The sequence below is a fragment of the Desmodus rotundus genome, chromosome 7 (genome assembly GCF_022682495.2).
Source record: "Desmodus rotundus isolate HL8 chromosome 7, HLdesRot8A.1, whole genome shotgun sequence".
NCBI lineage: Eukaryota > Metazoa > Chordata > Mammalia > Chiroptera > Phyllostomidae > Desmodus > Desmodus rotundus.
The window spans coordinates 10,862,623-10,888,649 of NC_071393.1; the positions used below are offsets into that span (position 1 = coordinate 10,862,623).

The 26,027-nt window shown below is 47.0% G+C and overlaps 2 protein-coding genes across 3 annotated transcripts in view; one reads left to right on the forward strand and one right to left on the reverse strand.

Moving 5' to 3' along the window:
* RNF10 (ring finger protein 10) overlaps positions 1-10,423 on the forward strand; it is a 28,183-nt gene extending 17,760 nt beyond the window's left edge. Inside the window, exons 7-17 of one of the 2 annotated variants that reach the window (XM_024566700.4) lie at positions 2,081-2,241; positions 3,366-3,491; positions 3,747-4,020; positions 4,235-4,368; positions 5,315-5,432; positions 5,669-5,770; positions 6,438-6,593; positions 8,101-8,201; positions 8,516-8,573; positions 8,671-8,829; positions 9,441-10,423. In XM_024566700.4, the coding sequence (XP_024422468.2) occupies positions 2,081-2,241; positions 3,366-3,491; positions 3,747-4,020; positions 4,235-4,368; positions 5,315-5,432; positions 5,669-5,770; positions 6,438-6,593; positions 8,101-8,201; positions 8,516-8,573; positions 8,671-8,829; positions 9,441-9,517 (1,466 nt within the window). In that variant the 3' untranslated portion in view covers positions 9,518-10,423. The remainder of the gene's footprint in view (positions 1-2,080; positions 2,242-3,365; positions 3,492-3,746; positions 4,021-4,234; positions 4,369-5,314; positions 5,433-5,668; positions 5,771-6,437; positions 6,594-8,100; positions 8,202-8,515; positions 8,574-8,670; positions 8,830-9,440) is intronic. The other variant, XM_045200701.3, reaches the window with a different exon arrangement.
* POP5 (POP5 homolog, ribonuclease P/MRP subunit) lies at positions 10,421-13,312 on the reverse strand. Its single transcript, XM_024566934.4, has 5 exons — positions 13,242-13,312; positions 13,020-13,162; positions 11,557-11,706; positions 11,298-11,381; positions 10,421-11,192 (listed from the first exon to the last, which is right to left on the reverse strand). Exons 1-5 carry the CDS (start codon positions 13,259-13,261, stop codon positions 11,080-11,082), a joined length of 510 nt encoding a protein of 169 aa, XP_024422702.1. The 5' UTR covers positions 13,262-13,312; the 3' UTR covers positions 10,421-11,079.
* Positions 13,313-26,027: the final 12,715 nt, after the last annotated feature.

The following is a 26,027-nucleotide window of genomic DNA, read 5'->3' on the forward strand; positions in this document are numbered from 1 at the left end:
GCGAGTTGAGGGTGTGTGAGAGGCACCTGATCGATGTATCTCTCACACTGCTGTTTCTCTCCCTTTTTTTCTCCCTCCCTTCCCCTCTCTCTAAAAGTAAATAAATAAAATCTCTAAAAAATGAATAAATAAGTAAATCCTTAGGTATAGGTGGATTTTTGAATCAGGCTGACACCATAGATGCTGCAAAAGACAAGATTGAGGGATGGGGGGGAGGGCGAAGACGAGAAAGGGAGTCAAATATATGGTGGGAGAAGGCGGCTAGACTTCAGGTGGTGAGCACACAATGGAGGACACAGACGTCAGATCAATAATGCGTGTGTGAAATTATAAAATGTTACTAACCAGTGGTACCTGAATAAAGTTAATAAAAAAGAAAAGATGAGTTTGTAATTCGACAAAGTTCCTTAAAGTAAACAGGTGATAAATAAACTAGAGGAAAATTCACACATTTAAAACTAAAGATTAATATCCAGAACGTACAGGTGTTCTATAAAGTAGATTAACAAACTAGTACAAGATGGACTAAGCATATGACCAAACTTTTCCCAGAAAAGGATATTGGAATAACCTCCAAATATCTACAGAGATTTTACTTTACTAAGAACTATGCAGATCAAAATCCCCGTTAGACTGATTTAAAAAAAAAAAAACACACATTGGGAAGAGGAGGTATTGGCAGTGGTGGGGAAATCGGTATTCTCGTTGGTGGGAGTATACATTAACAGCCTTTGGGGAGGAATTCAGTAGTACTGAAAATATGCATCACCTTTAATCTAGCATTTATCCTTAAATAACACAAAGAAACAATTTGTATCAAGGAGAACGTGTAAGGATTTTTTTAAACCATGAAATTGGCAATAAACTAAATGTTCCTCAAGGAACTTACATATTAGAGTATATAGTACTGTGGAACACTATATAGAAAGTAAAAATGATAAGTCTGTGTTAATACTTTAAAAAAAAAAGATTTTATTTTTAGAGAGAGGGGAAAGGAAGTAGAGAGGGAGAGAAACATCAATGTGTGGTTGCCTCTCCGGTCCCCCCCAGTGGGGACCTGGCCCACAACCCAGGCATGTGCCCTGACTGGGAATTGAACCGGCAACCCTTTGGTTTGCAGGCTGGCTTTCAATCCACTGAGCCACACCAGCCACAGGTGTGTGTTAATATTTTGATAGATTTTAAGACATCAAATGAAAATAAACTGTAAAACAAACTTTACAGTTGATCATTTTTGGAAAAACCTTTTTTTTTTTTTTTATGAACATGGGTATCTACAGGTATAGAAAGATTTGAAGGATACATACTTAAATTTGTAAATGGTTTTCTGTGAGCAGGTACTAGGATGGAAAGGGGAAAATAACGGGCATTTCTCAAAAGGTAACATTGTTTTAAACTTTTTTTTAAAAGATTTTATTCATTTCTAGAGAGGGGGGAAGGGAGGGGGAAAGAAAGGGAGGGAGAGAAACATCAGTTGGCTGCCTCTCCCATGCCCCTAACCAGGGACCTGGCCTGCAACCCAGGCTTGTGCCCTAACTGGGAATCGATTCGGCGATTATTCGGTTCTCAGGCTCGTGCTCAACCCACTGAGCCACACCAGCCAGGGCTAAACTTTTTAAAAAGTGCTGAAAATACAGGGAAGGGAAGGAAAGGTAATTATTCATGATCCTTTTACCCAGAGATACCCCCAAAAGTTTTACCCTAGTCTGGCGTCCTCCTTTTTCCCATGTACTGTCTACAGACTTCTCTTTAATGACTATATCATCATGTCCTTAACCATTTCTTTATTATTGGACTGGTCGGTTACAGCTTTTTTTGATATTATAGACAATACTGTAATCAATGAATATCAATTGACTAAATTTTTGACTGCATCTTTGGGTTTCTTAGGATAGATTCCTGATTATGATAGGGTCAAAATTATAAACCTTATATTGAGGTCATTGTTAATTTATTTTTAGGAAATTATGCTAAATTACTTCATCTTCACTTTAGAAAAACTGTATGAAAGTTTCTGTTTGGCCTCATGGCCGCGAGCTTTGAGTGTTGCACTTTTGTGACCTTGCTGGCTCTCCGGTAGATGAAGTGCACGGCCAGTACTCCAAGTTGCTGCTGGCCTCTAAGGAGCAGGTGCTGCACCGGGTGATTCAGGAAGAGAAAAGAGCGCTGGAGCAGCAGCTGGCAGAGGAGAAGCACAGTCCTGAGTCCTGCTTTATTGAGGCAGCCATCCAGGAGCTCAAGGTGAGAGGATGCCCCGGAAACGGGATGGGGTGGAGGGGGTAAGTCACTTCAGCCCCGCATTGAGATAATGAGCATGGAGTGACTAAAAAGGCTGATGTGCTCTGGGCTTTGGTGATGGAAGAGAAGGGCTGACCTAGTGGGTTTTAAGCACTCTGGAACTGAAAGGAACATGTCAAAATGACCTTATAACTCATTGAGACACTGAAGTTTCTTAGGTTAGCTATGTTCATAGTTAAGCAAGGTATGCTTTTTGTTTTCTAGGAAAACACTTGGATATATTTTTAGAGATGTTTTATTTGAGGGACCTTGTGGAGAAAGTATCACGGCCTATCCAGCAGGCCCTAGCAATATCTGCTGAGGATTTTGGAGCAGCAAGAATTACCCAAATAAAGAATTCCTTATGTCTTGTATCCTCTACAACAGGGATTCTTAAGCTTTAACAAGCATCAGAATCACTGGTTGTTGGGCTCCACCCTGAAAGATTGGTTCACTAGGTACTGTACTTAAATTTACCTCGCTTAAGCTTCGTATCTTGGTAAGATAAATGTAACTATCCCCTTTCCCAGATGAGGAAATGGAATCATGTGTTAGGTAATTTGCTTGTAAGACGCAATAAGAGATGAATATGGTACCTGAATTTCTGTCTCTCTGACTTTTAAGTCCTCTAGGGCAGGGTCCTGTGTGTTTAATTTTTATTTTCTTTATACAGTGCAGAGCATTTGTTTAAATGCATTTCAGGTAGAAGAAAAACTGTATAGAAGTAGAGCTGTCTGGGTTGAGGTGGGTGGGGTTGGCCAAACCCCACCTACTTCTGCGCTGGGGCGCTGTGTCAGCATAGTTTGTAAAAACTAGTACTGTCTTCTTGGATTTCTGTTCAGGACACTTTTGTGTAGGGTTGTTATTGTCAGAGACTCTAAACAGAATACCATTCTGCTTGAGTGCCAGATGCTTTTTGCTTCCCATTTGTCTTAAAGATTGAGGATTTTAAGTACTTAAACTCTTCCCATTGGATCTTGTTGCCTTTTAACTTAGCCTATTGAGAGAGACCATTGAAAGCCCTTTGCCTTCAAATTCAAGGGTGTTTCTGGAAACAGCTTTCTTTTGTCTTGTCTCTGGTGGTCTAGACTCGGGAAGAAGCTCTGTCAGGATTGGCTGAAAGCAGAGGGGAGGTCACTGGTGTCGTGGCTACTCTGGAACAACTGGTGCTGATGGCTCCCTTGTCGAAGGAGTCCATTTTTCAACCCAGGAAGGTTAGTGTGTCCCTTTTCCAGATCAAACGGTTGCTGTCCCTCAAATGCTGCTGTTGAGCTGGTAGGCACTATGTGAGGTCTGAACTTTTGTGGAAGAAGAGGAGACTATGAGTATTTCCTGTGTGCTTACTAGTTCTTTCCGCAGGGGTGTTAAATCAGTAAATTTGATGGCGAAGATAAACATCCAGAGAGCTTGGTTTCTATGCCTACCTTTGCCACGTGTACTTTCTGTTGACCTAGAATTTGTCCCAACAGGGAGTGCTAGAGTACCTCTCTGCTTTTGATGAAGAAACCACCGAAGTCTCTTCTCTGGGCCCCTCACGTCCTCTTGGTCTCCCTCTGGTAGAGGAAGAGGAAGCAGTGTCTGAACCAGAGCCTGAGGGCTTTTCAGAGGCTTGTGATGACTCGAAGTTAGCAAATGACAATCTTGGAGAGGGGACCATTTGTACTGAGTCTAACCAGCAGGAACCCATCACCAGTTCAGACTTCACACACCTGAGCAGCTCTCCTTGTTACTACTTTTACCAAGGTGAGAGGCCCTGAGAAGGAGGGCTGGGGTGCCACAGAGATGTTCCAGAGAAATGGCCTGATTCTCTGAGCAGGAGGAGGTATCACCGCTAGGTCCTGTGCGCTTAGGTCTCTCGTGCCTTTTAGCTTGGGAGGGAAAGGCAGGCCCAGCTACAAGGAGGGCCCTGTTTGAGGACTGGCCAGGACTGTTGTGTGATAGAGCCACTTGTCTTCAGCGGAGGATGGGCAGTACATGTTCCTGCACCCCGTGAACGTGCGCTGCCTCGTGCGGGAGTATGGCAGCCTGGAGCAGAGCCCTGAGAAGATCTCAGCAACGGTGGTGGAGATCGCTGGGTATTCCATGTCTGAGGTAAGGCCTTGCTTTAGAGGTGGAGCATTAACCTAACGTCTCTGAGGGTGGGCCTTGTCAACCCAAGTTCACAAGCCTTTGAGGCCTTTAGTTTTTGTATTTTTAAATATTTTTGTCATGGTAGCCATGAATTTTTAAAAAGTTAAATGGCGTTACCTTTTAAAAGTTAAATGCCGGGGTTCTGTTATGGCAGCCACCCTGCTTTGTGCTTCATAGGTTATTACAGTGGCTTGGGAATATAGATGTCTCCTACTTTCATTCCAGATGAGTTTGTTTCTTTTTCTCCTTATTGCTTGGGAGAAATGTCCAAGAAAACAAAAGTCCTTGGAGATTTTTTTAAAAGCTTAGATACCTATGAATTAGTTGCCTAATGATTTACATATGTAAAATTTTGCCCTTTGGGAGTTATCCCTGTATTGATCTGAAACTCGTTATAAGCCTAGATTTCTCAGTACTAAACTTTCCATAAAACTTGCTGAAAAAGAAAAAATTAAATTTGTTGGCTTCATTTTTTATTGTTTTAGGCCAAGCTTTGTACAATAGGCAAATCTACTTTATGTGTCTACCTAGTTACCATTAATTCCGTTAGTGGTTCTCAGATTTTTGCCAACAAATAACTCTTTTTATTTTCCTTATTCTCTCCCTTCAGTCATGGACTCCAGAAAATCAGAAACAGTTGATCAGCTTTAGATCATTTATTACCAGGCTCAATTCATTCATTTCTAGCACAAACCAAAAAAACCACATTCGGTTGCTGAGTCTACCTTACTGTAGCTTAATTGACACTTTTTGTTTGGCTTTTCAAAATGGTGATAACTTGAGCACTGCTCTTTGAGCTCCAGTGCTGTCTGTGAGTGTTTGTGGACTGTTGGCTGTCCCGGGTGGGAATTTTTCCCATCGAGCAAGGCCTGGACTTAGTTGAGTGTTGGTCCCCTTTCCACTGTAGGATGTTCGACAGCGTCATAGATATCTCTCTCACTTGCCACTCACCTGCGAGTTCAGCATCTGCGAACTGGCTCTGCATCCTCCTGTGGTCTCTAAGGAAACCCTAGAGATATTCTCAGGTAAGAATGCCCTGGCTTTGCTTCTCTTTAGAGTGGAATACAGGGATTCTTGTGACTAGACACCCAGGGTGGGAGGAGTTAAGGAGCTATTGCTCCTTATGAGTCTCAGAACTTCTTGATACAGTTTATCAAGTCCTTCTGGGGCCACCAATGTGGCTTTAGTTACTAGTCATCTGGGAGGAGGAAATGGCCAGGTTGTCCTGGGTCAGTCTCCTCATAACTCAACCAACCCACAGATGACATTGAGAAGAGGAAGCGTCAGCGCCAGAAGAAGGCTCGGGAGGAGCGCCGTCGAGAGCGTAGAATTGAGATGGAAGAGAACAAGAAACAGGGCAAATGTAAGTTCAAGAACTCTCATCTTGAACTAGTATGGTTGTGCATCATGGTACAGAGTCTCAGTGCCCCACCCCAGGAGTCAGACTGCTTGGGTTCACATCCCAGTCTGCCACTTGTTTCCTTCAATTATTGATTGATTGATTGATTGATTTTAGAGGGGGAGAGAGAAACATCAATTTCTTGTTCTATTTATTTATGCATTCATTGATTGATTCTTGTATGTGCTATGACCGGGGATCAAACCCGCAACCTTAGTGTATCGGGATAACTCTTAACCAACCAAGCTACCCAGCCAGGGCTTCTTCATTTCTAAAGTGTGAATCATGAGAGTACCTCCGTCATAGACTTAATTTGGGTTGAAGTGCATGGCACGTAGTTAAGGAGTAAGATTAAATTCATCCTTGGCATAGTTGGTGCAAAAACCTGGTCAGGGAGAGAATTGGAGATCCGAATGCTGGGGTTAATTGTCCCATGTGCTCTCTGGATGGATCATTAATCCCACCTTTACTCTCTAAGGTGACAGTTATAAATTAGGGTTTTAAGGCTTCTTGTCCACATCCTACTCTCCCCCCCCACCCCTGGGGGGAGTTATATTGGCTGTCCTCAACTGTTTGAAAAAGATTTGAGGAAATCTATAAATGGACCTACCGTTCTCATCTTTCCTTTCAGACCCAGAAGTCCACATTCCCCTGGAGAATCTACAGCAGTTTCCTGCCTTCAATTCCTATACTTGCTCCTCCGATTCTGCTTTGGGTCCCACCAGCACTGAGGGCCATGGGGCTTTCTCCATTTCTCCTCTTAGCAGAAGTCCAGGTTCCCAAACAGGTGAATAAAGTTGGGATGTAAAGAATGAAGCTGACCACTAGCCCCAGACCTTAAAGCAAAGTCCTAGTGTGTGAATTTACAACACTGACGTGTTTGGGATGGTGGGGTCTTTAGGTGACTAGCCTTACTCTGGATAGTATATTTCTGAAGTACATCAGGTTCCTGCCATTCGATTCACTTTTACCATTGGTTGTACTGAGTACTTTATGCCTTAGCCTCTAAAAACCTCAAAGCAGCTCTTGTGGCAGGGTAGTTACATAGAGATTTTCCCCTGTGACCCTGCTGTTTTATTTCTAGTTTCTGCCTTTGAGATACTCCCCCTGTATGCTTAAACATGTTTGTATATGTCTCCTTATTGTAGCATTGTTTATAATAGGTGGCGGGGGGTAGGGGGAGAAACGGTCTACAAAGTCTTCTGGTAGGTAAGTGACTAATTATAGTATTTATACTTTGAAATACTTTACACCTATTGAAGAAGGAAATAGCTGTCTTCATGAACTAATGGGTAGACCTTTAAGATAAAAGTAAGTTGTAGAACAAAACAAAACATGATACCATTTGTGGGTTTAAAAAAAAACCACACAAAAACATTTCATTATGGGTTTGTATATATAAATGTATAGAAAAATATGGGGTGATTATGTCCCAAACTGGTAATGGTGTTCCACTCTAGTGAGTGAGACCATTGTGGAGAGGTTGTTTAAAGAGACCTTTAGTCTTTTAAAAATATTTTTTTCTCATATAGAGAGAAAGTATTACAGTGTTACGAAATTAAGCACTTGAGAAAGAGTTGCTATAATTTTAGAGAGATACCATTTCTGCTCTTCATCCACCTAACATATATTGTGATACTTAAAGGTTTATTTCTCTGTCAGGTATGTTAAGCAAAATGTCCAAGATCAGAATATTTAAAACTCTCGGTTACCCTTGTGATCACATGCCTGTCGTGATCAGGAACCCGAGGCTAAGGCAGGGATTTGGTGAGTGGCAGGGACTGGGACTAGAACCAGGGACTGGGAACTGGATCTTGAGGGCTGCACGACCCCGATGCTCTGAAGAGCGTGTGTAACCGAAAAGAGCTGCTGTACAACGAAACATGGCAGGACTTCAACCACATTACTCGTGATGTGAAAACTGTGTTTTGCATACTAGCTTCTCTGACGGTAAGGGCCTTAGGGTATTTATACAAGAGCAGTCGGTCCTAACAGTCCAAGCCTAGGTCCTGAGAGCCACCCGATGTGGGAAGCGCTTTTCCCACTGTGGGAGTGGATTCTGCCTTCAGTGTTACTTGCTTTCTAGTGTTACTGTAAACACTATACTTCTCTCTATGTAGTGATCACTGGTGTGAATAATAGGCCACGTTCTTGGCTTTTTGAGAACATGGCAGAGTTGAATTTGGATCAAGGTTTGCTTTTTGAGGTGAGATTGGTAATTGTCCACACCTGATTCAGGGTTCACCCTTCGTTGGAACTTGACTCATATAATCAGGTCTCTGGTTCCCTTTCAGACTTTCTGCTGACCCCTGTGTCACCCGCTGCCAGTCAGGGCAGCCCTTCATTCTGCATTGGGAGTCTGGAAGAAGACTCTCCTTTCCCTTCTTTTGCCCAGGTAAATCCTTTGGTTGTGAAACAGCCCGAGGGTATTTACATGAACTCTACGGCTTGTTCTTTCTGGAAGTCCCTGTTGGAGAAGGGGAGGCTTACAGGCTAATATTTCACTGATTCTAATAGGCTTACAGGCTAATAATTCACTGATTCTAATAATCATGGAAGGCTTTTTTCAGAGGGAGACTCGTAGATTAGTCTCAGATATTACTGTAGATGTACCAAGAAGGGGAGAGGCCAAGAGTAGTTGAAGAATCAGAGTTCTCATTATTTAACAAATCATTAGATTTCTTTTTTCCCCCTTTCCCCTTTGGGTAGATGCTGAGAGTTGGAAAAGCAAAAGCAGATGTGTGGCCCAAAACTGCTCCAACAAAAGGTGAGGATGTCCCTCCTTGTAAAGGAGGGATTTGGCCCCTTTCAGAAAGTGTAAGTCTCTAGAGTTGTTCTAGAGTTGTAACCCTGGTATTTTTTAGATGAAAACAGCTTAGTGCCTCCTGCCACTGTGGACAGTGATGGGGAGAGTGATAACTCGGACCGTGTTCCTGTGCCCAGTTTCCAAAATTCCTTCAGCCAAGCTATTGAAGCAGCCTTCATGAAACTGGACACGCCAGCCACTGCAGACACCCTCTCCGGTAAAGGCAGAGGGCTGGGTGCCACCTGCGTCCGGCGGCAGGCCTCGCTGGTCGGGCGCTTTTCCCTGAGCCTTTGGGCCCACGTTTTAGTGTCAGCTAACATTTACTTTGGTGTGTCATGTAGGCACTTTCTGCACCTCAGGTTAGTCTTGAGGCTTGGACGTGAAATTATGAGGAACTCTTCCCCCCTGCCCCCGAAGATACAGTAGTGGAGAGTAGATTTTGGAATCCTGAGTTGGTAACGGGTGGCTAATAGATGCAGAAATTGGGCTCAAAGCCCATCCCCAGTCTGGTATCTGTGGTAGGAATAACACTGACATTTATGGTGTGCTTCCTGTGTGTGCCTGGCGTGTGCAAATTTCGTTCTCCCATTAGCTATTTCAAATGGGTATCACTCTCATGTTACACATGAGGAAACAGGTCTAGGGAGATGCAGTAAGTGACTTGCCCGAAGACAGACACCTAGAGTATGCAAGGACTGGTGTGTGCGTGTAGCTACTCTGATTCCAGGGCCTGCACTCTTGGCTCCCACTCTAATTCTCAGTAATGAAAACTGCCCAGGGAACGAGGGACGGTATTCTAAGCTAAACTCTCTTTCTGTTTCCACTTAGAAGAGAAAGGAGGAAAGAAAAGAAAAAAACAGAAACAGAAGCTTCTGTTCAGCACCTCAGTCGTCCACACCAAGTGACACTACTGGCCCAGGCTACCGTCTCCATTTGGTTTTCTTTTTTCCGTGCTTTTGTTTTGCTGCTGTAATTTTTAAGTATTTGAGTTTGAACAGATTAGCTCTGGGTGGGGGGAGGGGGTTTCCACAACGTGAGGGGGAACCAAGATTTTAAATACAGTGTATTTTCCAGCTTTCCATCTTTACACCAAAATAAAGTATTGACACTCACAAGAGATCTCTTCCTGCCAAGGTTGTTAGTTTGTTGCCAGGTTAGTCTTTTTGACCCATGTGTAATTAGTTTTTCACAACCCAAGATGAATTTGAGTCCCTCTAACATCCCTCGGAGCAGTCCAAGCCAGAGTGTTAGGTAGCACTGCTCTGCTCTGACATGAGGCGTCAGGGTGCCATGGTTTCTGCACACCCAGCAGTGTGTCTTTTAAAAATAGTTGGATCTTTTCTGTCTGTTCAGTTCTCTTAAGCAAACAGGGATGGGAATAAAATGGATGTAGGCCGCCCTGCTCGGATTGCAGTTCTCCATCTGACATGGCCAGGCTGTGGGACCAGACCTGGGATGCACTTGCCAGTGTGACAGAGGGTTTTGTCTCTTGCACATGGCTATTGTTTGGCAAAGGAAGTTATAACTCACTAAGGAAGACTTGGGACCTGCCAGCCTTTAAATCAAACTTCTTTTCAAGTGACAGTAGCCTGAGTTGTGGGAACAGAGGAGTCCAACACACCTGGAGGCAGGGCAGGGCAGGGTTGAACGCAGTTGGGTTGCCCACTGCCTCCCTATCGTCTAGAGTAGTCTTATGCTTTGGTTTGAGCTAAATTTGAGTGATGTGAATTCTTTTGCTGCTTAATAAAGTAACCTCTAGGTGTAATAGGATGTGAAGGCAAACAATTGAAATAAATTACCTGCACAAGCAATGTGAGCTTTCTGTTTTATTAAAGTTCAATTCAGGTCAGCTAGACATACTTAACCAAATAGGTTAAAGTTATGACGACTGTGAGCTTGAGCAGTTGTGCTCTCACGCAGTAATGTCTTTGGCAGTGTCAAGTCTGAATAAAAAGGGTTCATGAGCTGGGCTGAGCTATAACCTGTCATTCTATTTTTTTAATATATATGCTTTTTCATTTTTAAAGACTATATTTAGACAGGGGGAGGGAGGGAGAGAGGGAGAGAAACATCAATGTGTGGTTGCCTCTCTGGCGCCCCCCAGTAGGGACCTGGTCCACAACCCAGGTATGTGCTCTGACTGGGAGTTGAACCAGTGACCCTTTAGTTTGCAGGCTGGTGCTCAATCCAGCGAGCCACACCAGCCAGGGCTAACTTGTCATTCTTAAAAGGAAGCAGTTTAGAAATCCCAGTTCAGGAACTCTGGGGATGAGGGTATACCAGCCTGAGATGAGAGGGCACATTGAAGCAAAAGTCAAACATGACAATGTGTCAGGGACTTTGAGTGGCATCCATTTTGTTATGGAGAAGGCAGATCCTAGAGATGTGGAAGATCCTGCTGCCTCCCAGAATGTCCTGTTCCGCCAGGTGGGCCCTGTGGCTTGCACGCCGCACAGCCTGCAGAGGTTCACTCCATTGCTTCAGCCACCTCGTCACCACCACCTGAAAGTTCCTCCTCACCCGAGTCTCCCTCTAGTAAACAGCTTTTTGTAACAGACTTCTGGATGGCTTCCCGCTCTCCTGGAGAAAAGCAGACAGCAGGGATGAAAGGTGTTTTTCACAGTGTGACCTCTTACTCAGCCGGAGGTCAGTCACTGCTCCGTGGACATGGTTGGTGTTGCTTACCTTCATCGGTGCAGTTCTGCAACAAGATCAACAGCTGCCTCCTGTTGTACTGAATCAGGAACTTCTGACATGTTCTAATTGTACCTGGCACATGAAAGCTTTGTGGTCAACAGCTTGTGAAAGGTGCCTGCCTCAGACACACTGGGAGCTAGGGGAAGCATCTTGTTCTCGCAGGAGAGGAAAGACCCACCCATCAGTCATGAGTTAACTCTGAACCTGTTAACCTATTGAAAGTCAGCCATACCACATGTACTCCTACCTCCCACATGTAAGGTGTTGAGAAAACACGGGTAACGGTGTCCTTTGTTCTCCAAGTATGTGATGAAGGGAAGAGCTGACCACACAAGTTGGTAGAATTCCTTTCGGCATCGAAGTAGCACTACTCCAGTATAGGCATTGAGGTATCTCACTACAGCAGGGAAAATAACTCATTTTGGGAAACTGGAGATTCTCAGAAGCAAGTTAAAAATCTTAAGAGTAACAGAGCCTACTATGTGCCAGAGACTGCAAGGCAGTGCCACTTGGGACTTACAAGTGAGTAAAAACACTCCTGAAGGAAAAATATTTTAGGACAGACCATTTAGGAAAGGGGGTTAGACAATATCCAGTGCCTTGCACACCCATCAAAACTGATGAATAAATTCAGAATTTTAGATTTAATTATCTTTCAAGAGAGAGGACAGGAGGGAGAAAGAGGGAGAGAAACAGTCTGTTGCCTCTCGCGCTCAAGTGGGGAGCTGGCCTGCAACCCAGGTGTGTGGCCTGAAGGGGAATCAAAAAAGCAACCTTTCGGTTTGCAGGCCTGCACTCACTCCACTGAGCCACACCAGCCAGGGCTGAATTCAGATTTTTTTTTTAAAGATTTTAAATTTATTTTTAGAGAGGGAAACATCAATATGTGGTTGTCTCTCACGCGCCCCCTACTGGGAACCTGGCCTGCAACCCAGGTATGTGCCCTGACCCGGAGGGAATCTTTGCTTTGCAGGTTGGCGCTGGATCCACTGAGCCACACCAGCCCCGGCTCAGATATTTTTTAATGTTCTAATTCACTTCTTTGTTAACTCAATAAACTGGGGGTGGGGAGGTGGAAGTCCATCTTCCTCAGAAGAAAACCCTTGACTGAAAAATGGTTCTGCGGCTAGGTTCTGTAGGTTCTTGTAGCAACTGACATAGAATTATGCCCAAGTGCATGTAATTCCCCAGGATTCCCTGTGGAGCACATGGTAGGTAAAAGGGAGCGAATTTGGATTTGTGTGGCTGTAGGGAGGGCCCTCTCCTTCCTTTACAATTGTGTTCGGTACTTTACAGGCTCTATTAAGGGCTTTTCAGGATTCTGTTGGGTTTTTTCCCATGTGATGTCAATTAACCAGTCACCTATCTTAATAGTAACTCTACACGTCTACCCTCATTTGATTCTGATCATCCTATTAAATTTAGTCTCAATCCCCAATACACACATGTCAAATAGGTACAGGGGATTCCTGCCCACAGTTCCATTGCCTTCCGCTCTTAGCGCTCTGCCTAACTTCGTACTCGTCCAGAATTGGGGCTCGATCCCAGGCGCCTAAAGAGGACAACATCGTACAGAGAGGATGGTGCAGCAGGCCTGGCAGCTCCGGGGGTCGCTTGTGCCCTTTCTCCCTCCTCCAGCCCCTAATCTCTCCAACGCTCCTCGCTTCCCTTCCCCCGCCCGGTCGGCCCGATTCCCCAGCACCCTCGCACCCGCAAAGCCGAGGGAGCAGGCGGCTGCACCGAAAGTCCCGTGCACGCGGGCAATCGTGTCCCGTACAAGGCTGCACAGAGCTCGGTCATCCATACTCAGGCGGCAGCGGGGGTCGTCAGACACCACTTCGCAGAGTAGGTACCTGCAGCGGGCGAGAGGGAAGTGAGCGCAGAGCCAGGGCCACGAGCAGAGGACAGGAAGGGCGCTGAGGGGATGCTTACCTGTGCTTGAACCGCACCATGGCGACTTCCGCCCCTGGCTTCACTGCGCGCAAACTGGGTTAGCCTCCGCGGTCTTGCAGCCACTCAGACAGGGATGCAGGATAAGAAGGCGGGGCCGTAACGTTGAGAGGCTGAACCCAGTGTCAGTCTCCTTCAAGCCCCGCCTCCGTTTGCGTTTACAAAGCGCATGCGTACTGCTGAGTTCCAAGCTGATTTGGTTGGTTCGGTGCTTTACTCCATGTTGGAGCAGTTTGAGACTTTGATGGGTACTTCTGCTCCACGCCAGAGTTTGCAATACTGTGTAGGATGTAGCTGCTGCATGTGGGGCCCTTGGGACGTTCACTTTCTCTAACAATGCAGTACAGTTGTGTATGCACTTGTATTCTCTCCCTAAAGCCGGGCTATGGAATTCTTGCATTTATAAGGCAGGGATTGACCCATGAAATCAGACCCTTTCAGATTAGGGCTCGGTTTACTTTTTACCATATAGCCAGATATGTTATTACTGTTCGTGTTTTGAGCAATATTTCGGAGGCAGGTGTGTTGTCTCGTTTTTTTTGTTGTTTGCAAAAACAATCTGGTCGTTATATTTTCCAGTTGTTAAGCTAAAAAGCACAAAGAAGCAAATAAAAAAGTAAAACCCCATCAATGAGAGAGAATAATTTATCATATGGTGTATTTTTTCCCGTTATTTCTCCCGTATGCAAGTGGTTCTCAAAATGAGATGTTGGGACCACTGGGTTTTCCAAAACTCTAAGGTCAAAATTACTTTCATGACAACGGTAAGATGTTATTTGCCTTTTTTATTCTCTCACATTGGACAGTAAAGTTTTCCAGAAGGTGCATGACATGCACTGACATTATCACTCTAACAGCTAATGCAATTGTGTACTGTGTTTTAAATATCTGTTTTAACATCTATGATAAATATCTATATATCCCAGAAAACAAATGCTCTTTGGGATCCTCAATAATTTGAATATAAAGGAGTCCTGAAACAATGAAAAACGTTTGAGATGAGAAGTGCTGCCCTATGTTGTTATATTTTTCTTTTCTTTTCTTTTTAAGAACAGTCATACTGTTTAGTACTCTTCCTTTTTTGCTGCTTGAAAAACTGTCTTATTAAGGCATAACATACATAAGGTGCATATAAATGTACAACTCAATGAATTTTTACATATGTATAGACGTGTGTAACCACTGCCCAGATTAAGAGAGCATTTCCAGCAACCAAGAAGGGTCCCATGCCCTCTTCCCAGTCAAAATTCTTTCCAGAAGTAGCTTCTATTCTAACTTCTATTATGAAAGATTAGTTTTGCCTGTTCTTGAACTTTAGGTTTTCATGTGTGTGTGTCTGTCTATCTCCTTTCACTCAACATAATGTCTGTAAGTTTCATTCTCCTTGTTTGACTATATTTTCATGTCAAAGTTCAGCAACTTTATTTTTCAGCTACACAGTATTGTATTCTTTTGATGTACCACTGTTAAACTGGTCAATATTTCCATGATGGATATTTATATTAGTTCCAGATTTTCTTGTTATACCCAACACTTTGTGTGCACCCTTGTGACTAGGCCTTTATACCTATCCCTATTAGTGGAACTGTCAAGGACTTGGCTGGCCCTGTGAGGTCCATAAAAGGAGGCAGGGTTCACAATTGATTATTTGCAAGATCTGAAATGAGTCCTCAATTTTCCCATCTCATCTTTCACCACCTTATAGAGGGATTCTGAGGAAGGAAGAGGGGCATGAGGGGAGGCAGAAGAGCAGTGGCCCTGCTGAGGGGACAGTGTCTGCTTTTTCTCCTCACTAAAGAACAACCTCATTATCTTTAATTAAAAAAAAAAAAGTTCTCGCCAGCGTCCCCCTTTCGCCAGCAGGGGGCGTCAGAGGCCTGTAGTGCGTAGAGAAAGACAGCCCCGGAGTTCTCCCTTCTCCCTCCGGTCCCTAAAACAACGCCCTTAATACTTCCTAGCCTTCAACTCATTTCATCCCAACATTTTATGCGAAGCAGTTGGGGCTCAGATCAAATTCACACATTCAGTAAGAAGCAGGAGGAGAATTCCAACCTAAAGCCATCTGTCTCCAGGGTCCTTGATCTTACCCACCGGCTGATGTCCTGTGCAGGGCTTCTCTTGTCCACTTCGTGTAAAATGGAGAGGCGTAGGTTCGAATCCTCTCTTCGTCACTATGCAGTCACATGCTGTCGGGGAGATTAAGTCTTATCTGTAGATCTCAGTTTCCTCATCGGTGCAGTAGGAAAATAATGGTTCGGCCCTCGTGGGTGGATGTAAGATTTAAATGAGTTAAGGTGGGCGAAACGCCTGGCATAGTAAATTCTGTTTTGTTATTTTATTTTATTTTTCTAGCATAGGGCTTGCAAAATGTATATTTTTTAAATTTACTTTGTATCATGTTTTTTCCATTAACATTAGTCCACCCTATATACACTCCTCTACCCGCCTCCCCCTGCAGTCACCACGCTGTTGTCCCCGTCCGTTGAGTCCTTTTTAAACTGTTTTGAATGAGCGATCTACTGCTCCCCCCAGGCACAGCTGCTGGAAGGTAGCTCACTTGGGCGGTTCTGGAACCCCCTCCTCTGACCAGGCTGGGCCTCCAGCCGGCCCCACGAGGATCAGGATACCGGCGGTAGCCCCGCGGGTCCCGCGGCCGCGGCGTGCGGCGCCGGCGGCGCAGCCGGCTCCCTGCGGTAATTAGCCAGTGCCGGCTACGGCTCCGCCAGCCTCTAATTACACGTCTCCTAATGAGGCCGGCGGCTGTTTGCAATCACCCGGTCCCCGCCGCGCCGCGCGGGAGGCCGGGGGGGAATCCGCCCAGGAGGTGTGGAAGGCGGCGGCCTCCTCCCGGGCGGCGACATCCGCTTGGCGGTGACCGGTGTGTGCCCCCGCCGTGCGCGTTACCGGAACGCCCGGCGGCCTGGATTCTCTCCCAGCGGGCCGCAGAGCCATTAGTATCCGCACTTTACAGGTGAGTAAGGGGGCTGAGACTGGGAGAGGAGAACTCACACGGGCACTAACTCACGCAGGGAGAGGCTAATAGTGATCTCTCTGACCCCGTGCTCTCTTAACCGAGTCAGGTACTGCCTGGACCCGTGGGGTGTACTACTCGCTGTCGCTACTCCTGGGACACTCGGAGGAAGGTCCCACATCAGATAAATGGGAGATGAGGGAGGGGAGCTTAGAAAACCGCCTTTGAGCGCTTTCGCTTCTTCCCATCTGAGGGTTCCCACGCTCAATTTGTGCTTTTGGATCAGACACAAAACCCAACGTTAATTCTGGCAAGGCCTTTAAAACTTACTTGAAACCGTAAATCACACGACCCATTTTGCAGACCAGGAAATCTGGAACATTCCCTAAGGAGGTGGTTAAGGCAACTACTAAAATGCTCTGGTAAGATGGGGGTGGGAAGCTACACCTGTTAACCTTGTTCCAGGGCCTTCTGGGGAGGGGGGCGATCCAGACTAGTTGGCTTTATTCTTCATCTTTACCTGACGGGCTGCCATTTGTTAGGCTCTTACTATGTGCCAGGCAATGAACTCTAAGCACTTTATGTGTTTGACTTCATTCAGTCTTTGCATCAACCCTCCGAGGGCAGGTCTCAGGGAAAGAAATGACTTTCCTAAGGTCACAGTCATTTCAATCTGCAAAAGACCTTTCGTCTCACCCCAAAACCTGTGCTCTTAACTCTAAGCTCTCTACCTCTTCTGGGATGTCTGGGACCTAGAAGGATGTTCAAAGAAGGCAAACCCAACTGGGGTGCCATTCCGAGGTGCCTCTGGCATCTGTAGGGTCCCTATCAGATCCTGGATGCTGCCGTGGCGGCTGGTGGCAGAGGAAAATTGTGTCTGCTTTACCATTTTGTTAAGCAGCTGCTGCTCTTCTAATCCAATCAACTAATTCCCTGTAAAGCCTTTATGGGGACAATCTGGCTAAAATTAAACCCTGCATCTCCTGGCCGGGGGCCTGGGGAGCTGCCACCTCCTCCAGGTCGTGGGGGCAAACAGGGCCCTCCCTGGACCTCAGAGCCAGAACGTCACATCTCGCTCCTCCCTCATCCTCACTGCTCTGTGGACCTCTTTCCCCTTCCCTTGCCTGCTGTGAGAATTTGCTCATCCAAAAATTAATTGAAATTACAAGGGTACTACTGTTTGACCCAGCAATTACTCTGCCAGGAATTTATCCTGCAGAGAGTCTTGCACTTGTGCCAAATGACAGGTGAACAGGATGTGTCTGGCAGCACTGTCTGTGAGAGCGAAAGGCAGCTTCACAGAGCTCGGAAGCTGCAGAGCCAGGATTTGGACCAAGCAGTCCACGCCCTTAACCAGTACCCTCTACAGCTCCTCTGGCTTTATGTGCTTGGGAAACGTCCAAAAGGTGGCACAGAAGCTGTTGATAGTGGCTACCTCTGGTGAGTGGAGACACAGGTGTAGAATAGGAGGGGGAACTCATTTGTACTGTGCCCCCCTTTTGAACTATTTTGTTTTACCACATGCGTATGTTAGTTTCATAATTTGGAGGAGTTACTGAGCCCCGGCCCCCAAACTCTGTTATTAGTAATCCTTGCCTTTGTCCTAGATGTGGGTGCTATCCTTATCCCTAGCTTACAGGTGAGGAAGCTGAGCTCACCCGGGTGGTCTGGCCAGGCCACGTGGTTAGGAATGGCACAGGGGGTCTGGTTCTCAAGGCAGTGTTCATGCCCCCAATTTATATTATCCTCCTGTGCTTGGAAGGTTCAGAGGAAAGTGGTTAAAGCAGGAACCCTGGAGCCAGATTGCCTGGGTTTGCCTCAAGTTCCGATTTAGCTACTTACCAGTGTGTGACCTGGAGCAAGTCACTTCTCTAAGTGAACCTCACTCCCCTCTCTGTGAGGATGAAATGACTTTGCTCCAGGTCAAGTGCTTAGAACAGGGCCTGTCTCAGCCTGAGTGCTCAAGATTCACAGCAGGGTCCTGACCATTGTCTTCCCCAATTTCAGGCTCCGAGAGAGAGTCCTCCTCCCAACTGGTGGGTCCAGCTGCATCTGTTCCAGTTTTCTCCCCAAAGGGCAAAGCCCAGCTACCCTGTGCTCCGGCCTCCGGCAGAAGTCCTTCGGACTCGGTTCTCCTGGGTCATCTCAGTGTGGTGGTTGTGACCAGAACTGATCACATCACCAGAACCGGAAAAATGGGCAGAGCCATGGGGCTGGTGTGGCCCAGATCCAGAGTGAGGCTGCGATGGGCGGCCTCCCAGTTCGGGATGTACCCAGCGCCTTCCCACCGCTCATGCCTGAAGGGAGAAGGGGCTCAAAATAGCTGTTGCTTCCCCAGCACGGCGCTAGGCCAGGGACAGGAATAGACATCTGGGGGTGGCCGTCTCAGCTTCCTTCAGGAGCCCTGAGGAGGGGGCTGGGAATAGCTAGGGGCCAGACTCCCCCCAGCATGGGGCGACAGTGCAGCTGTCAATATGCAGTGACTTACCCATGACGGTCCAGCCCGCGGAAAGTATTGCCTCCGCTGTGGCTGGCTGGTCGGCAGGTCACTGGCACTGGCCAGATACTAGCCAGGGTCTGGATTCTTCGACCAACTGGAAGTGCCTTTCAACACTGGCTTCTACAGTCCTCTCGGCACGTGGGGAAACTGAGGCCCAGAGAGATGTTCTTGTGCTTTAGAGCACAAATCTGGTTAGAAGCCAAGCTAACAGGAGAGGCAGGCCTCCGGGCTTTGAGAGGCAGTGTGGGGTGGTGGAGAAAGGGTTAAAGGGCTCAGACTGTCTGGGCTCCAGTCCAGCCTCTACTGCTTATGATCTGCATGTTCTCGGGCCTCAGTTTCATTACCTGTGAAATGGGCACAATAACAGTACCCACCTCCTTTACTTGGTTGTGAAGATTGAATGAGTTAATGCAGTAGTTGAGTGCTATGATGATGATTATTGCTTCTTACCAGATTTCTCACTCATTCACTGCCAAGGCATTGGCTGAACACCTGCCGTGTGCCAGGCACAGTGCTCGGCCTGCATCAGTGTAGCTCACAGCGTGGCAGGAAGAGACCAGTTGACATTTCAGGGAGCCCGCCCTATGCCAGCTACTGTACTAAGCATTTTTATCTGTATGTATCGTTATTCCTTAGGACAGCCTATGAGGAGCCATTATCGTGCCCTACTTTACCGATGAAGGGCATGACGCTCAAGAGGGTCCCACAGCCAGGAGGCAGCAGAGCCAGGATTTGAAACCCTGGCTGCCTGCCTGCACAGCTCCTGCAAGTAACCACTGAGCGACACCGTCGTTTTTCTGGGGAGAGGACAAGGCACTCAGCCGGGGTTGGGTGGGAACAGCTGGGCACGTGGAGGGGGGCTCCACATTCCCAGCCGTGGCATTTATTACCCCAGCCCCAGACACCAGTCCCATGTCAGATGTGAGATGGCCCCCCGCCCCTACCACCAAATTCCCACCTCCACTCCTCTGGGTTTCTCTGAGTATCCACTCTGTGCTAGGCCTGTGCTAGGCTCTGAGAACACAGAGAAGATTTCATCCCTGCCCTAATTACTCTCAGTGTGGTGAGAGAGGCAGGTTTCTAAAGTGGCAAGAGCAATTCAGGGGCAGCTGCTGTGAGGAGGGAAAGCATGGGGGCAAGAGGATGCCTGGAGAAAGTACCTAACTAAGCTTGGAAAGTCAGGGAAGGCTTCCCTGGAGGTGGTGAGCTCTGAGCTGAGGCCTAAAGGAGAGTTAGCCGGGAGAAGAGAGAGGTGGTAGAAAGGCATAGCTTATGCTAAGAGGAAGTGCTGAGTTCCAGGAACTGTGAGTAGCAGGGGCTAGAGGTGTGGGTGAGGGGTGCTGGGGCTGCAGAGACAGACAGGGACAGATCACTCAGGGCGCACACTAAGGCACTTGGATGCTACCGGAGGGCCGAGAGAATGAGATCAGGTGATAGAAGGCTCAGGGTAGGATAAACCTCAAGAGAAACGGGCGGTTCTGTGAAGTTTTTAGAGGCATAACTGAGTATGTATTGCTGCATACTAAATGACTCCAAAACTTTGTGGCTTAAAACAATTTATTTTTCATGATTCTGTCAAGTGACAAGCCAGTTCTGTTTCATGTGGTGTCAGCTAGGGCCGCGGGGAGGGCTGCAAGTTTCCAAAATGGCTTCACCCACATGGCTGGCGGTCGGTGCCAGCTAGAAGCTTAGCTCAGGCATGACTGGGGGAACCTCAGTTCACCTCCATGGGGCCTCTCCCTGGGGCTGGGGCTTCTCACAGCATAGCGGCTGGCTTCCAGAAGCAGAAGCAGACAGACTTTATGGTAAGGCCTGGGCTCAGAAATCCCAGAACATCACTTCTGTTGCATCCTAATGGTCAAAGCCAGTCAGTCCCCAGGCCAGCCTGATTCAAGGGGAGGGGTAGGTAGTAAGTGCTCTCTCTTTGATGATGGTGACGAACATATCATTATATGTACATCTGAGTGGCATTTAGTGCATTCGTGATACAGTGTGACCAACACTTCTCCCTATTTTTAACTTTTTGACATTTTAAAAGACTTTATTTATTTCCTTTTAGAGAGGGTAAGGGAGGGAGAAAGGGAGAGAGACATTGATGTACGAGAGAAACGTCGATCAGTTGCCTCTCACACACCCCCAACCCGGGACCTGGCCCATAACTCAGGCGTGTGTCCTGACGGGCAATCAAACCGGAATGGAATCAGCAACCTTTCGGTTTGCGGGACGACGTCCAACCCACTGAGCCACACCAGTCAGGGCCTATTTTCAACTTTTTTATCACCTCATAAGAACACACTATACCAGCCCTGGCTGGGTAGCTTGGTTGGTTAGAGAGTTGTCCAGATATGTGAAGGTTGCAGGTTTGATCCCCGGTCAGGGCACATACAGGAGTCAACCAATGACTGCATAAATGAGTGGAACAACAAATTGATGTTTCTCTCTCTCTCTTTCTCAAATCAATCAATGAAAAAAAATTTTTTTAATGAACACTTTATACCCATTATGCCATTCCTCGCTGTTCTCTCTCTCCCCAGCCACTGGTAGCCTGCTTTCTGTGTCTATAGGTTTGCCTGTTTCGGATATTTCAAATAAAAGGACTCATACACTATGTGACCTTTTGTACCTGTCTTCTTTCACGTAGCGTCATGTTTCCAAGGTTCGTCCAAGTTGTAGCGTGTGTCAGTTCTTTATTTCTTTTTATGGCTGCGTAGTATCCCTTTGTAGGGATAGACCACAATTCCTTTATTCACTTCTTTGTTGATAGACGTTTGAGTTGTCTCCACCTTTCGACTATTATGAATAGCGCTGCAGTGAACATTGGTAAATAAGTATGTGTTTGAGTCCTTGTTTTCAATTCTTGTGAATGTATATACCTCAGAATGGAATTGCGGGGTCACATAGTAACTCTGTGTTTAACTTTTTCAGGGACCACCAAACCATTTCCCATAGTGGCTCTGCCATTTGACACTCCCCACCAGCCTTGTACAACGGTTCCTACTTCACTACAGCCTTGGCAACACTTACTATTTTCCATTTCTTTAAAAACTGAAGATATGAGGTGTTTGCTTTATATTTGCTTAACTACCAATGATGTTGAAAATACGTTCATGTGCTTTTTGGCCATTTGTGTGTCTTCTTTGCCCACCATTTAGTTGGGGTGTTTGCCTTTCTGTGTTAAGTTGTAAGAGATCTTTACATATTCTGGATACTAGATCAGATATACAGGGTTTGGCCAAAGTAGGCTTACCATTTTTCATACGGAAAATAATACAATAATTAACCAATGATAACACAATAGTAATGTCTGTGGCTCACATACGCAGCTGTAAGCCTGCTTTTGCCCCACCCCGTGTGATTTACAGATGTTCTTCCCATTGTACAGATTGTCTTTCCCCTTTCTTGATGATGTCACAGACGCACAAGCTTTTACCTTTCATGAGATTGTATTGATCGATCTTTCCTGTTGTTGCTTGTGCTTTTGGTGTCAAATCCAAGAATCCATGGCCAAATCAAAGGTCACAAGATTTCCCCTTATGTTTTCTTCTAATTGTTCTGTGGTTTTAACTCTTACTTTTAGGTCACTGATCCACTGAGTTAACTTTTGTATATAGAGTGAGGTGCGGGTCTAACTTCTTCCTTTTGCCCATGGTTAAGCTCTACCTCCTGACCGGAGGTCAGCACGCCCTTCCAGGGAGGGAAGAATTATTGGGGGTCATCTTTGGAGACAGTCTTGGTGATGGGTTGACTGTGAGGGCTTGGGGAAGGAGGGGGAGAAGAAGGCAGCCAGGGTGACCCCCGCATTCCTGGATTGAGTTACAGGGTGGACAGGGAAGCCTGGGGGAGGAGTAGGACTTAGGCTAAGGGAAGTAGGAGAAGGGAAGAACTCGGTACTGAACATGTTGAGTTTCAGCTCCTTTAGCATCCAGGAACCAGGAATATTGGGAATCAAATAAATAGTAAATAAAATACGCAAGGTGCTAAGGTTTTCATTCATTGAACAAGTAGTTACAGAATGCCTAATACCAATGCTAGGTGATATTTATGTGGTGTTAACCATGGGCCAGCACTGTACATTTGAAAAATGGAGCTACAGTGTATAGAAAGTAAAATGAACAAATCTAAAATGTACAGTTTATTAACTTTTATATGTGCCACCTTCCAGGTAAAGATATAGAACTTTTCCAGCTCCCAGAAATCTCCCTCTTAGACATGTTATATTTAATACTCATAGTGTCTACGAGATAGGAACTACTATTATCCCCATTTTTCAGATGAGAAAACTGAGGCTTAGAGAGGTGAAGGGTACTTGCCCAAGGGCACCCAGGGGTGGAATCTGGGTTCTAACTCAGGCCTATAGGATTGGACCAGGTTGAGGAGCATCCCATCCCCTCCCTGGACTGGGACTGGACTCAAGCCTGGGGAGTCCCTGGGAGGATCTTGGGAGTATTTCCTGGGCCTCCTCTCTGCCTCCACGCCTCTGCCCTCCATGCGTCTGACCTCTTCTGTCACTCTGCTCTGGTTAAAACCGGCCTCCTTGCGTTTCTCCCAACATGTCAAGCTCCAACTTGCCTTAGGGCCTTTGCACTCAATATTCTTCCATCTGGAACTTTCTGCCTCCCAGACTTCCCAAGGCCAGCTGGCATCTTATGTGCCTCAGTTCAAATGTCACCTCCTCTTTAGAGTATTCCTCCCTGAATGACTCGCCCTGTTTAATGCTCTCCCCACAAGCCAGCACAACGGAGCCACATGGCCTGGGTTTGAAGCTTATTCCCATTGCTCCCTAGCTGGGGAGCCCTGGGCAAGTGACTTAACCCCTCTGTGCCCATTTTCTCAGTTGTGAAAGGGGGGTGATGATTCTAGCACCTGTGTCATACGACTGTAGTAAGGATGAAATTATTGAACATCTGTTAACAATGCTTGGCCCAGAGCAGATGCTAGATACATATTTGCTATTATTCACATAGAACTTCCCCATTCTGAAAGTGGCCTGGTTATTGGTTGGTTTACTTGGTTTTCCCGTTTCCCCCCATTGGTGAAGATGGTGCTTCTGTCTCTGTTGCTCATTGCTCTGTCCCCTGTGCTCAGATCAAAGCCTGACCCACAGCGATAACCACTGGTTAAATAATCAAGTGGGTGAATAAACCAATACTAGACTATTCTGTCTGCAGCTCTCCCGACATGCTGTGCTTGCTCTCACTTCCTGACGTTTGCACGTGCTGTTCCCTTTGCCTAGACCCGATCGCCAGATAAAGGGAGGGGAGCAACGAAGGAAAGAGAGCCTGGCAGCCGCGAGGGTGGATGCTCACGTCCCTGCACCAGGCACCCACAACACAACGGGGAGCGAGAATTTAGACTTTCCAGGACTACGATCACCTGTTTCCACCCCGGTTGTTCTGCAGCTGGGGAAACTGGGGACCAGAGAAGGGAAAGGACTCAGCCAAGGTCACACAGTGAACGAAGACAACGTTCTCCCCACTGGACCCCATATGTCTCATCTGGAGGCTGTTTCCCACGTCCACGCTGGATCTGCCTCCGGACGTGGGGCTTGGAGACAGTGTGGGTGAGGAGTGGGGCCCTGCTGCGGGCTACCCTTCACCCTGATCAACTGAGGAGGGGCCAGAGCACCAGGCCTAGTGAATGGACGTGTTCTGATTTACACTGACCTGAGTCGGGCCCCTGACATTTCTACCTATTCACCACGTGCCTTGGGCTCTGAGACTCAGTCTACTCCCCTGGAAGATGAGGAATTTGAAACCAACTTGCCTCCCCTTTGCCTGGGATTGCTGGGAAGAGTCCTATGAAAAGTTCTCGTGCATTGAATAGTTATTCTCGACTCCTGTGTGGGGCATTTCTGGATTGAGTTACAGGGTAGACTGGGAAGCCTGGGGGAGGAGTAGGAGTTAGGTGAAGGGAAGTAGGAGAAGGGAAGAACTCGGTACCGAACATGTTGAGTTTCAGCTCCCCTAGCATCCAGGAACCAGGAGTGCATTTTATCCCCATTTTCCAGATAAGGAAGCTGAGGCTCAGAGTGGGGGAAAAAGTGACTTGTCCAAGATCACACAGCCAGCAGGAGTAGAGAAGGGATTTGAGTTCAGGCAGGCTGGCTTCTGAGCTCACGTCCTTAGCCACGTGAGGCCCCAGGCCTGGGCACACAGCAGGCACTCAGCAGAGGGCAGCTGCTGGCGCCCCTTCGACTGGAGCCCTGGAAAGACTTCACCGTCAAGATGGCCCCCTCTTCTAGGACAGCAGCCCTCCCTGCAAACCACATCTTTTGTTCGTTTGCCTTCCCTCCAATCCCTGCTTGGAGACACAAGGGCTCTCAGCAACCTCTCTCTGGTGGGTTTTCAGATGATCCCTACCTTGATTAGTCCCAGAGTGTTCCTGCAGAAGCACAAGTTATTTTGGGGATTTGATGGCTCCCTCTGGCTGCCTCTGACCACCCCCCTGCCAGGTGCAAGTATCTCTCGAGTCAACTGCACCGTTTATCAGATGCCTTCTGGCTGCTCACTTCTGCGCCTGTCGCCCTCAGCCCAGACCCAAGCCCTGACTCTGCTCTCGCCTCTCCTCCTCCCTGCCCCACAGCCGCTTCTGCCTTCCCCCCTATTTTGCAAGAGTAGGGGACGTCAACTGCTTCCTGATTCTTTACCCCAACTCTTCCACAGAGCAGTGGCTCTCCCTCCAGTTTTCGGATTTTTCCAGACTTGAGCAAAGTCTCATACACCATTTAGACACAAATATTTTTGGCCAGTGTTCCCACCCCCTGTTCCTGTTGGAGTCCAGTCCCCAATGTCACTCAGCCTGGGGTGGGAGCGGCTCAAACATTCCCAAGGATAATTTTATGGTGCATATATTTTACCACAGTAAAAATTCCCAAGGGGACGCAGAATGCCTCCCACCCCCCACCCCCCATGTTATATCACAGTGTGTGGGGCTGACGTCACAGGGACGGGGTGTGGGTTCTGCTGTAGCTGTCTGTTCTCCCTCTGCTCCTGGCTCTCCCTTCCAGCTCGCGCTCTGCCAGGGCCGCCCGCAGGCCCTGCTTGCTTTTCAAAAATAACTCTTGAATCTCTCACTGAGGTTGTGGGGGGGCTGCTTCCTTGGTGTCCCAGGCTGTGTGTTAATCCTCCCAATGCAAGACTCCGCCAACTCCAACTCTGTGCTGGGCTGGGGGGCTGGTCAGCACTTGTCTGGCTAAAGTAGTTCAGATGCTGAGGTCCTGTCTTAGCACCTAACAACCTTCAAGGAATTGGGGCAAACGGGTCCTGCCTGGTGCCCACAGTCATTCATTCATTTGTTC

Excerpts from the sequence above, each read along its gene's own strand:
- POP5 (XM_024566934.4), bottom strand. The coding sequence starts at position 13,261 with ATGGTGCGGTTCAAGCACAG. Across the intron at positions 13,163-13,241 it reads ATGGTGCGGTTCAAGCACAG|GTACCTACTCTGCGAAGTGG; the intron begins GTAAGCATCCCC and ends CGCCCGCTGCAG. Across the intron at positions 11,707-13,019 it reads CTGCTCCCTCGGCTTTGCGG|TGAGATACCTCAATGCCTAT; the intron begins GTGCGAGGGTGC and ends TCCCTGCTGTAG.